Here is a 12,835-nt window from a genome sequence, read left to right as displayed (position 1 = left end):
CACCGGGGGGCTGCCAGCCCCAGGCCCTTAAAGTGGCAGGCACACACAGTGCACTGCCACACACCTCCCCACTTAGATTATCATTGCCCCCTCGCTGGGGCCACTTCACCACCTCCTTCTCTGGGGCCTCTCATCACCGCCCCCTCACTGGGGCTGCTCCCTCACTGGGGCCGGGGTCTCTGTACCCCACCTGGAGGCTGCCAGCTCCAGGCCCTTAAAGTGGCAGGCACACACAGTGCACTGCCACACTCATCAAAAAACTTTTTAGCTGCGATAGGTTTTTTTAAAAGTGTTTGTTTCATGGTTTATATGGCCACACATTGGCCCTGTAACATAAATTCATTTTTCTGTGTTATTCTAGAAAAATGGTATTTTACTTACCAGTCTTGAAATAATTGCAAAATGAATCTCTAGTAATTCCTGGAATCTTGCAAGAACAGAACAGCATTCGGAATTGATTCATATCTAGAGGGGAATTTCTAGATTTATGTGCAGCCAATTTTTCCCTACAATAAAGAGAATATGCCTAAGAATAAGTTCTGAAAGTACATCATAAAGATATTTAGAACAATTACATTTTGGAAAGAAAGTCTTACGTTCTTAATAGGTCCCAGAACTGCAAAGTATACCATATATTCATGGATGCTCTTTCAATTTGCGTGCCTTCTTTGGGTGTCCAGTAGTGTTCAAGATAAGGGCCTGGCCCTCCAAAATTATAATATAGTTGTGTTGGTAGGCGAGGCTCAAGATAAGCCACATTCAGCCACCAGTCCTCCAGCTGAAAAGGAGTAGTGATGAGCATCATAATGTGCTTTAGGCATAGCTCTGTACTAATCACTGGATATGTACAACTGATTCATCATTCTACTACTTTGAAAAGTTAGTTCTTTAACTGTAAAGGTCAAGCTAGCAGTCCACAAGTCATTGCTGATATTAGTGAGGTATCTAGCTCTCTTTATTTCCATCAGCTAAACAACATTAACAGCTGTTACAATAAAATATTTTCTTAATATTTTTTTCTGTATAGTTAATTGTTGTAGTTGCCATAAAGATGCTTACTGAGTAGTGAATAGGAGAAGAGGTGGTTTGTGTGCTTATAAATGGAAGGGAAATGATCCATAATACAATTTGTTAAGATGTACTCTATACTCTATAAATAGTTTTTAGAAATTCCTGTTCTAAAATAATTTAAATAAAGTCATGTTGGGATTGATGAAGCTCTCATAAATTTCAAAGACAGTTTGACATTTACTTCTCATCTTTTTCTCTCTCTCTCTTTTGCAAGACCACTTTAGACCATTGCTAATATGTATTTTACTGTTTTCATGCAGAGGAAAATATCAGACTAAGTTATTTGGGAATCAGATCTTTGGTAAGATTTTCAAAAGTTCCTAAATGACTTCTGAAAGTGAATTAAACAGTTAAGAACCTCAGAATCACTAAGAGTAATAAAAGGCATTTAAGCGCCCACGAACTCTCTTGTGTGTTTTCGAAAAATTTCCTCTGTGCTTTTTCTCTTTTTCAGTGCTGAGCACAGTTGCTATTTGCAATGATCTCACAATACATATAATAAGATTTTTTTTAGATTGCAATACCTTATGACAAAATATCAGATACCATAAATAACCAAACTAGATTTTATATTTCTCCTAATTTGCTGTAACTTTCTTTACCTAATGGCAGTTTTGTTATATCTAGTATCAATATACAAAGTACATAATAAAATATTTAGTCTTGAACAAACCATTAATAAAATCAGGTTCAACAACTCTTTATTTTAATGTGATGCTCCTCTTTCACTGTGTTTGGCTATTTTGAAAACATAGCTCTGGATTTCATATGCAAAGTGCAGGCCCAGTCTTGAAAATCCTATGTAAGTAAACTTATTTATATGAGAAGGCCCAACATTTCACAAAATCAGACTTTGTTTGTTTTAGGGAATGATGATGTTTCATTCTTGAGATAACTGGATGCATCACGATGTAGAAGACTCAGAGAAAAAAAATACATTTATAAATTATAATTCAAAACATACCCAGTTCCTCCTTAGTTTAGCCCTTTCCAGTAATTTTTGCTGCAAGTCTTTTCCAATTCCATGTTCAAACTTTTTAACTATGTCATTTGTTCTTTCATATTCTTCTTGATTAAGAAATGGCTTTACTGTAAAAAGAAAACTTTTTTGAAGATAAATATAAATATGTATATAAATATATACACAGACATGCACAGATTTATATCTCGGCTTCCAGGATTGCTTGGAAGAGTTGCAGATTTTTTAAAACGTAAGTTAAATAAAACCATCATTGCTATCAGAGGAGATGAAAGCATATACCAAAAATAGGTAGCATCTAACAGGCTAAAAGACTAAAACTGAGTTTGCCTTAGCTGGCATTGATTTTTGTGACTTTCTGGCTCCCACAGAATAATTTAGCTAATTATGGCTAGCTTATTTGTAGACACAAAGCAGACCTAATACACTGGCATAAGTGCACACAGCTGAATACAACACATCTATCATGTGTACTGCATCCAACATAAGTTACTTGCCTTACTTTCAAGACCCTTTATAGTATATCACCACTCTGTCATTTCTTACACTATCCCAGTTATCAGCTCCAACATCTAAAACCAGAATCCAGATATCTTCAGTTGTTTGCTTTCTCCCATGCAGTCTTCATGCTTGGGAAAAACTCCCTATAAACATCCACAAAGTTATCTCAGCCATCTTCAAAACTCCATTTAAAATTCTTCTTTACCCTGATACCTATAAAATCTTGATAACGGTTAGGTTGTTTGCATACTGATAAGCCTACCATGCTGACTGATACTGTCTCACTGTTGTCATATTTCCACTGTCTTCCTCTTTGGGGCAGCAACTGTCTCTCTTTTCAATATGCTTGTACAGGACTTAGCATAATGGAGTCCTGTTCCATGACTAGATGTCCATGAATAAATACAAACAATAAAAATCACACTGTCTGAGGAACACATAGCACGCTTGTTTTGACAATCAGAAGAAAATTGCCCGGTCCTCAGTTGTAAAGATGAATTCATTCTTGTAGCTTATTTCAACTACAGTTTAAGCTATCAGAAGCCCTAAATTAGTCCTGCCAATTTCAAAGCTGCTATTAGATGCAGCACACCTTGAATGAAAACCTTGATGAAGTACACACTGCTGACAGCAAGCTGTTCCTGCACAATTTAGCAGGTGTAATATCTGGCATTGTCTACATAACTTAAATGGGCAGGCTGTCTTAAATGGGCAGGCAGCCATTTAAAAGACTTAAATGGCTTTTGTAATGATTATGTATAATTGTGGGGATTTAAGGTAGTCTCTGGGGCTAGGAAAGTTTAAATCAATGCTGATTTAATCAACATCATGGGTTTGAAAGGAACTCAAATGTGAAATTGCAGAAATGCTGGCAATAATATGTAACCTGTCATTTCAAATGCTCTCTGCGACAGAGGACTGGAAGGTTGCTAATATAACACCTAACTTCAAAAAGGGCTCTAGAAGTGATTCTGGGAGCTACTGACCAGTGAGTCTCACTTCTATCCCTGGCAAACTGGTAGAGTCTAAATAAATAATCAAGTTAGCAGTGATATGGATAGATATGATTTCTCTACGGCAACACAGCGGTGTGGTATGTTGCTGTACAGCACGCTACAGAGACGTAGCGATCACGTAAGTCTACATGTGATCAGCAGCTACATCATGTCACAACCCAAGGGTGTGATTTTGTGTGCGCGCGCTTCGGCACTGCTAAATTATTTCCCGCCACGAGGAGCTTTCTTTGCAGGGTGCATTTCTCAGTTGCAAAGAGAAAACCCCGGTGCAAAGGAGTTCCCGCCATTCGCATGCAAATTTGTTCCCCACTATTGGCTGTTTCTAGATTATTCCCACGTGGCGACTAGCGATTGGCTTGCTAGCCGTATAAGAGGCTTGAGCGGTTTCCGCCCAAGTTGGAGGACTCCACAACCATCTCGTGGAGGAGGAGGACTTCACGTCTCGTGAAGAACTCTAAGCGCTGCGGAGCCTAACGGACCCAGCGTGTGCCTTAAGAAGGCTATAGGGGTGTGTGTGTATCCCGAGCTCTGTCCGAGTTATTTCAAGAGGCTCGAGTTTTCTGCGGGTCTTGTTCGAGTTCGTGTTGTGGAGCCTAGCAAACTCCACGTGTCTGTCTGTAACTGCAACGCAAGCAAGTTTTTCCTGCCTGCACTGCGACCATCTACGGTGTAAGTAAAATAATCTTTAATCAACCGCTACGCGTCCGTGCCTAATTCTAGTCCGCCGGCCTGCATTCCCCGACCCGCGTGCCAGGGCTGCTGGCCACAGCCCGCCGCGTGCCCCCGAGGGCCTCAGACCGCTCCCGGCCCGCACACATCACTGTAGCAGCGTGCTCCCCCAGTATAGTGCGCTGCTACAGCAATGTAGCGGCGGAATCTAATTGTGTCCCACATGCATGGCGCAGTAACCGCCTGTACTGCACCATGCTTTAGTACTTCCAAGCTGAAGTACTAAAACACGGCACCGTAGCAACGGCACCATATGGTGACATGTAGACACACCCACTGAGTCGGCATAACCTTCCTGAAAGGAAATCCACCTCACTAATCTGCAAGAGTTAGACTTACTCTATGTCACACACTCAGCCGTGCCTTTGGAAAAGTATTTTCCACTACATTCTGCCTTCCAAAAACAAGGTGTGTGTTTTATTTGGGCCATGATGAGTGCTACACATACTTTCCTTGTTTTTTACTTCGGTCTTCTCTAATAAAGTCAGCTACCAGAGAACAAGCACAATTGGTAGAAAAGACAGAGGAGAGGATAAGCAACCTATAGTAGTAAAACAACAGGTTAGAGATTACCTAGAGAAACTGGATGTTTTTAAGTTGATAGGGCTGGACGAGATACACTCTAGAGTACTGAAGGAATTGGCTGAGGTAATTTCAGAACTGTTAGTTATCATCTTGAAGAACTTGTGGAGGTCAGGTGAGGTCCCGAGTGACTGGAAAAGGCAATGGCTAGCAAGGAGCCTCACAGTCCAGATCTGGCCCACATGAGCCAAATGAGTTTGACACCACTGTTCTAAGGCATCTACTACTTGCCACTTGCAATAAACAGGATACTGGGCTAGATGGACCACTGGTCTTGACCCACTATGGCACCTCATGTTCTTATCAATCCTCAGCTACTAACTACTCCTGTAGATACACAGACTTCACAGAACATAATCAGAATCATCTATCACTGCTGAAGTCAGCGCAGTATTAAGCCCAGAAAGAAGTCATAATGATATAAGGAGCCCACCACACAAATCAAGGGACTCAGAAAAGTAAATTATTTTTTTCAAGTTTTTGGGGGCAAGGTATATGTTTGGACATCACCCATATTGTTTTGATCTACATTATCCACTGTAATCATTCCATAATGTTTCCTTTATAAAATACTCCTATGCCATATGAAAAGAATGCTTTTGATGCTATACAATATATGTCATACTATTGTTATCTGCAATCTCATATGTTAAAGACTGCTTCTGACCATATTTTTTAAACTGTCACTTCAACCATTTCATTTTTGGGACTAAAGCCTCGAGCAAAAGGAAAAAAAAATTCTTTCCTTATGGTGAATTTCTATGAAGCCCTTACCAGTATAAATATAGTAGTTAGTAAGCCTAACACTGGGAAGTTTAACATTTCTTTTTTTTCTCAAAATGTTTCCATGTTTTACTTTACCACAGCAGAAACTGGAATATTTATTCTAAGATACATAATAGAAAATATTGAGGGCTGAGTCTTTGCCCTTAATATTTTCTATGTTACAATCTCTTCTGCTATTCTGAAAGAGAAAGAAGGAGGTACTACTTTGTTGTTCCTACTGTACAAAAGAGGCACAGAGAGAATAAACAATTTGTCCATAACTTCACAGAAAGACTATTGCAGAGACAGGTATTGAATCCCAAGTGCCATTTTTTAAAATATGGAACTGTTCTTGCTTTCATAAGGGATGTAAAGGGCCATACGAAGCCCTGAAAACTGTCAGTGTGAATAGAAAGTCTTTTAAGTTCTTAGGTTCCCAATGATCTCCTACACCTTTGAATACCTTGGACATGGTTTGTGTTTTTTGAATATCTTTCCCAATTCATATGTCTGTTCAGAAAGACATGCCTAAAGAGAATACATATTTACTTGATTCCAAGACAAGATTATTTTCCCCATTCACCGTGGGGAAAATAAATCCTAATCATAGAACAAAGTATTAGGCAAAAATGCAATACCTTCAGTGAGAAGGGGCAAAAATCCATTTAGCAAGGCACACAGTGGCATAGAACCTGGTGCAGAGGCATGGAGTGGTGTGGAGACACAGAGCAGAGGCATGGAGTGCCACAGAGTAGTGTCAGACCCAGTGTGAAGGCACAGAGTGGTGCAGAGGCATGGAGCAGTGGCACAGAGGCAAAGAGCAGCATGAGACCCAGAGATGAGGCATAAGCAGCATGAAGAACAGAACAGAGGCAAAGAGCAACACAGGGACATGGAGCAGCACAGGACCCTGTGCAGAGGTATGGCACAGGACCCAATGCAGAGGCACAAAGCAGTTCAGAGGCACAGAGGCATGGAGTGGCACGGAAGAGCAGCATAGATTGGCATGGAGAAGTGTAATACAGGACCTAGTGCAGAGACATGGAACAGTGTGGAGGCACAGAGCAGTGGAGGCATGATGAAGCATGATGATGGGAGCAGCACAGGACCCTGTGCAGAGGTATGGCACAGGACCCAATGCAGAGGCACAAAGCAGTTCAGAGGCACAGAGGCATGGAGTGGCACGGAAGAGCAGCATAGATTGGCATGGAGAAGTGTAATACAGGACCTAGTGCAGAGACATGGAACAGTGTGGAGGCACAGAGCAGTGGAGGCATGAAGAAGCATGATGATTGGGAAAGGGCAAACATAGTACCCATATTTAAGAAAGGGAAAAAGGAGGATCCAGGGAACTACAAACCAGTTAGCCTCACCTCAGCCCCAGAAAAGTCACGGAGCAGATCCTCAAGGAATACATTTCTAAGCACTTGGAGGAGGAGGTAATTAGGAACAGCCAGCATGGATTCACCAAGGCCAAGTCATGCCTGACCAACATGACTGCCTTCTATGACAAGATGACTGGCTTTGTGGATGTGGGGAAAGCTGTTGACACAATATAACTTGACTTTAGCAAGGCTTTTGATACTGTCCCCCACAGCATTCTTGCAAGCCATCTGAAGAAGTACAGGTTGGATGAATGGACTATACGGTGGCCAGAAAGCTGGCTGGATAGTCAGACTTAGTAGGTAATAATCAATGGCTCCCTGTCTACCTGACAGCCAGTATCAAGTGAAGTGCCTCAGGGGGTCAGTTCTGGGGCCGGTTTTGTTCAATATTTTCATTAATAACCTGGAAGATGGAATGGATTACACTCTCAGCAAGTTTGCAGATGCTACCAAGCTGCGGAGAGTAGCAGATATGCTGGAGGGTAGGCATAGGATTCAGAGTGACCCAGACAAATTGGAGGATTGGGCCAAAAGAAATCTCATGAGGTTCAACAAGGACAAATGCAAAGTCTTGCATTTATTACGGAGGAATACCATGCACAAGTACAAGGTGGGGGCTGACTAACTAAGCAACATCTCTGCAGAAAAGGACCTGGGAGTTACAGTGGACAATAAGCTGAATATGAGTCAGCAGTGTGCCCTTGTTGCCAAGGGTAATGGTATACTGGGCTGCATTGGCAGCAGCGTTGCCAGCAGATTGAGGGAAGTGATTATTCCCCTCTATTCAGCACTGGTGAGGCCACATTTGGAGTACTGTGTCCAATTTTGGGCCCCCCACTACAGAAAGGATGTGGACAGGTTAGAGTCCAACAGGGGTAATAAAAATGGTGAGGAGGGTTGGGGGAAGTGACTTATGCAGAAAGGCTGAGGGAACTTGGTTCATTTAGTCTAAAGGAGACCAAGAGAGGATTTAATAGTAGCCTTCAACAACTTAAAGCAGGGTATGAAAGAGGATAGAGCTAGTCTGTTCTCAGTGGTGGCAGGTGACAGACCAAGGAGCAACAGTCTCAAGTTGCAGTAAGGGAAGTTTAGGTTAGATATTAGGAAGAATTTTTTCATTAGGAGTGTAGTAAACCAATGGAAGAGGTTCCCCAGAGAGGTTGTGGACTCTCCATCCTTGGAAGTTTTTAAGACCTCACTAGACAAAGCCTTGTTTGGGATTGATCTAGTTGGGAATGGTCCTGATTTGAGCAGGGGGATGGATTAGATCAGTGTTTCTCAACCAGTGGGTCACAACCCAAAAGTGGGTCGCAAGAATATATAAAAGGGTCACGAACAAACTTTAAAAATGGATTAACATACTTAAAAAATGGATTTTCCTTTAAAGGAGAAAAATGTGTAAATCTGTAGCTTTTCCCTTGGAGGCTGGCGGTGCGAGGGGCTGCCTGGGGCCTCCTGTGGCCCCCCCTCCAGCCCCACATACTGGTGGGCAGCAGGTAGGGAGTGAAGGGCATTGGGTCAGAACTGGCCACTGATGTTTACAAATGGGTTCTGGTACAAAAAAGGTTAAGAACCTCTGGACTAGAAGACCTCTTGAGGTCCCTTCCAACCCTAATTTTCTATGATCCTCTGGTAGCTGCTGCTGCCTGTCCTGGATCAATACTTGAATCCAAGACAAAGCTTTATTTTCCCCCCAGTGTTGACTGGGGGGGAAAACCTCATCTTCGATTTGAGTAAATACAGTAATTATAATTATAAAATCTACCATCTATAATTTTCTGTGTATAGAATCTAATTATTGGGTAGTTTTCTTAAATTTGAAATCATCTTGGATTCAGGAAAATATGGTAATTGTAGTAGCATTTTAAAAATACTACTAAGCCTCCCTGCAATACTTCAATGATTCTTACATACTACATGGGGAATGGAGAATGTGTGCATGTATGTATATTAATTTCCATTCCAATTTTTATTTGGTCTCCAACTTCTTTTATCCTTTCAAATTTGCTGTCTGTATATACCAAAGCTGATTCTGTTCCTACATCTTGGTTTTTGTATTTCTGTTTTGGGTGCTTCTCACAGAAGAGGTATAAGCCACATGTACTGTATGCATAATACTTCTTTATCTGGATTGTAATGTGATGTTTTCCAAAAAGAATTCACATAAGCACGTTATTTATTCTTTTTGACTGGGGAAGAAGTTAGTCCTAATCTATAACTAGAGAACAGAAAACTGGTTAACGACACTGTATATAACATAGTATGTCAGGATTCCTGGAATTCAAACCCAAATCTTCCATGCTCACAGGCAGAGGTCTGCACTACAGCATCACCCAGCAGCTAGCCAAATGCCAGCTCCAGCCCCATCTGGCTTTCCTATGAGGTTTCCAACGGGGAACCGGTGACCTGGGAAATAAATGGCAGCGATAAATCCTTGATGAGAGGGCTCTAAAACCCTCCCACTTCCTCTGGATCTTTGTTCCAGTAACAGTGGGCACCTACATAGATGACCGATGCCTCCTCTGGTGCATTCTAACTAGAACATGTTGGAGCAGACTCAATTAATAGAGTCTACTGGAATGTGCTAATTAGCATGCTGCAGAAGCCGTGTAGTTGCCATGAGGGTATTTGGTGCAACAGATCAAATATACCATATTTTGGGAAGTTATGTGTAGGATTCATGAATTCTGATGGGTTCACTGTGAGGGGTGTGGATTGCAGTAGCAGTGGAGATGCGTTGACAGGTTAAGCATTTCTTGCAAAGGCAAGGCTGTCCCCCACTTGATGTCTGCATTTAGTAGCAGAAGTATGTCCTGTTTAAGTTAACCAGTTCCCTGACTGGGAAATGGCTCACAATTTTGCGAAGTGCAGTGGCTCTGATACCGGAGGTAGGAATAAGCAACCTGTTCGTCATGCTTCACAATGGGGTACAGGGTGGGTTGGGGTGGGATGGAGAGGGGGGAAGTGCTTGAACCCATATTTGAGGGGTCCCAGTGGTGGGTGACTTATGGCTAGAGGCATTTTCACTCTTCTGCTTTCCCTTCTCTCCTAAACATGAGTTCAGAGCACTTCAGTAGCTTGCAAATGATCAAAGTCTGTGGTATGTTTGTGTGACCTGAGGGAGAGGGGCAGTGGGTGCATACTTTTTTGGTTCCCAAGGGCTGGGGGGCAAGATAAGGGCCCACTGTCAAGTAGGGGAGAACACAGCTGGTTGTCAAAGCGATAGTTTTTATTGTACAAGCAGTGCAAAACAGATAATTTATTTTAAAAGTACAGCAAAAGAAAGAAGGAAAAAAAACAGAGGGGGTGGGGATGATGACAGCAGAGTTCTGGCTACATACCAGAGTGGCTAGTTGCAGAAGTGTGTGTGGAAGGGTGAAAAACGCCACAAGGTTGGATGCCTGGAGGACTGACTAGACCCTGCCACAGAACACATGGCATTCACATACAAAACTGAACCAGTTAAAAATACCATATTTTCTCAAACAGAACACACAACTTTTCCCCCTAAACCAATTAAGGAGGAAACTGGGATGCACATTATTTGCAAAAAGTATGAATCCCCATTATCTGGAAATGTATCAGAGTGGGGAGCAGCAACAACGACAACTGCCACAGGTCTGGGAGCCACAGGAATTAATGCTGCCACTGTCATACTTCTGAACTAGTGGGGAGGCCCCAGCCAGATAATATGGCCCTGCACACCTGCTGCCATCAAGCTCAGGTCCCTAGCTCATGTTTCTCAGTTACTTACCTGTACTACAAAGTAGTGACTTCATTTTCTTCAAGCTTTCTTTTAAAAACAGGGTGTTTATTATATTCTGGGGCACGTTATAAGCAGAAAAATACAGTAATACTTGATTTTTGCCACCCTTCTCCCAGCTATACTTCTGAACTATTCCAGGGGGATTTAAAGTGGCTTAACAGACTAGCAGAATATCTGTTTGCTTTGACTTCAAAGCTGCACTTTAATGGTTCTAAGTACTATAAGTATTCATACCCTTCACTACTAGAAAAGTAAGAGATGTAATGCATGGTTTTAATCTAGAAGGGTATCTTCTCTCCAAACATCTACCCATATGAGTTATCTGAAATACACTTGGTAGTTGGTATGTCTCTTATAGCATCCGCACTTAGTGGTATCTGATTTAATAGTCATTAACATAATAACTGATATCTCATTAAAAAGCATCTCTGCATCCCTGGTCCCAGTGGCCCTCAATCTTCTTGCCCAGAAACCCGAAAAGTCTTAAATCCACCTGCGTTAGTTTGACCTGACTCACCCAATGTCTCTGTACACAGGGTGCTTAAGCGGGGCTCTTTTGGTTTTTTTATCTAATAGCTGATTGAATCAGCTATTAGATAAGAGTGCCAAAAAGGCCTGTTGAAGCACATGATCTATACAGATGCTGAAGAGAAGGGTTGAACCAACATGCTGCCTCTTCTAATAAAGTGCTGTTTTTGGTTTTTTCCCCCCCCCATGTCTGTCAGTAGTCATAATGACACGTGGTTTACTGGCAGAAGGCCACCTCCCTTATTTACTTTCTTGGCTAACTTCAGAAGTTCTTTGTATAGCCCAAAACTATAGACATACAGAATTCATTTTAGTTTTCCATGTATAGAATCTAATTATTGGAGGTTTGCCTTAAATTTGTCCACCCACCTGACAGCGAGGGGGAGCAACTGCGAGGGGGAAGCAGCAAAGGGGGCAAAGAGCCTGAGCCGTCCACACCTTGAACACCCACTACTTATCCCCCCCACTGCTGCTTGTCCCGTGTTGTGTCCCCCCCCCACCGTGCCCCTAGCACTGCTTCTGCCCCCCAAATCTTTCCCCCTGCAGCCTCTGGTCTCTGCACCCCACAGCTTCTGCGGCCCACAGCCTGTCCTGCTGCCAGCCTGCCACAGCCTCTGCCCTCTTGCAGCCTCTGTCACTTATAACCAAGCATGGCTCCAGCCCCTCTCTGCCCAGCAGCATGTAAGTTGCTGCCACTACAACCTCTGCTGCATAGTAATAAGTAACAAAGGGAAGAAAGAGTATGCAGAGTGTGAAAAAGGCCTTGAAATCTTCATGTGCAAGGGGATACTCAGCCAACAGAGGCAGCCCTAAACAAACTCATTTGCAACAAATTTAGTTCTCTACAAAAAGGTGAAATACACTAAGGCATTGTAATAACTTTACCTGCATCAAGATATTTCTTTAAAGATTCATCAAGAGCAGGAACTGGCAGTGAAGGAAGAGAAAGCTGGTACTGAAACGTTCGCTCTTCAGAGGACTCAAGCACTTGATTTTCCATGCTGTCGAGCTGAAGCACAATGGTAGGAATCTATTATGAAGCCTGCATCAGACAGGATGTTTCCATGAAGCCTCTCATGCCCCCAGGGTAGAAAGGGCGCGCTATGGGCAGGCTTCCTAGGCTCAGCTTTAACAGGCAGTAACTAAGGATGTAGGATTGCTGTTACTCTCCTCAAACATCCTTTGCTTGTAAACGTTAGCCTCCACGACAAGCGCACAGGCCTGCACCACCAGGGCAGTATCCCACTCCCCGCTTGCAGGGAGGGTTTTCAGGCCTAAGTAGCGCAGTTTCGTCCTCAGCCTTGGGTCCTGGGCCTGCCCAGACCAGCCTGCCTGCAGGCGGCGAAGGACGGGGCGAGGGGGCCGAGGAGGGGCAGCTGTGCTAAGACGCGGCGAGGCGGCAGGGGGATGGCGAGGAGCAAGCGACGCGGCCGGGCCGGCTGGGAACCGGCTCAACCCGCTCGGCCACCAGCGCCACCTCCGAGCGCCCCTCGGGCCGGGCCGGGCCGGGCCC

The 12,835-nt window shown here is 43.2% G+C and overlaps 1 protein-coding gene across 2 annotated transcripts in view; it reads right to left on the bottom strand.

Annotated features, from left to right (window-relative positions):
• CROT (carnitine O-octanoyltransferase) overlaps positions 1–12,829 on the bottom strand; it is a 39,852-nt gene extending 27,023 nt beyond the window's left edge. For both annotated transcript variants that reach the window (XM_006031702.3, XM_025213366.1), the window contains exons 1-4: positions 12,208–12,829; positions 2,036–2,160; positions 597–778; positions 382–506 (exon numbers count right to left, since the gene is read on the bottom strand). In XM_006031702.3, coding sequence (XP_006031764.1) covers positions 382–506; positions 597–778; positions 2,036–2,160; positions 12,208–12,322 — 547 coding nt within the window. In that variant the 5' untranslated portion in view covers positions 12,323–12,829. The remainder of the gene's footprint in view (positions 1–381; positions 507–596; positions 779–2,035; positions 2,161–12,207) is intronic.
• Positions 12,830–12,835: the final 6 nt, after the last annotated feature.

This window comes from Alligator sinensis, unplaced genomic scaffold (assembly GCF_000455745.1).
Source record: "Alligator sinensis unplaced genomic scaffold, ASM45574v1 scaffold114_1, whole genome shotgun sequence".
In the NCBI taxonomy this organism is placed as follows: domain Eukaryota; kingdom Metazoa; phylum Chordata; order Crocodylia; family Alligatoridae; genus Alligator; species Alligator sinensis.
This window is presented reverse-complemented; position numbering and strand designations above follow the sequence as displayed.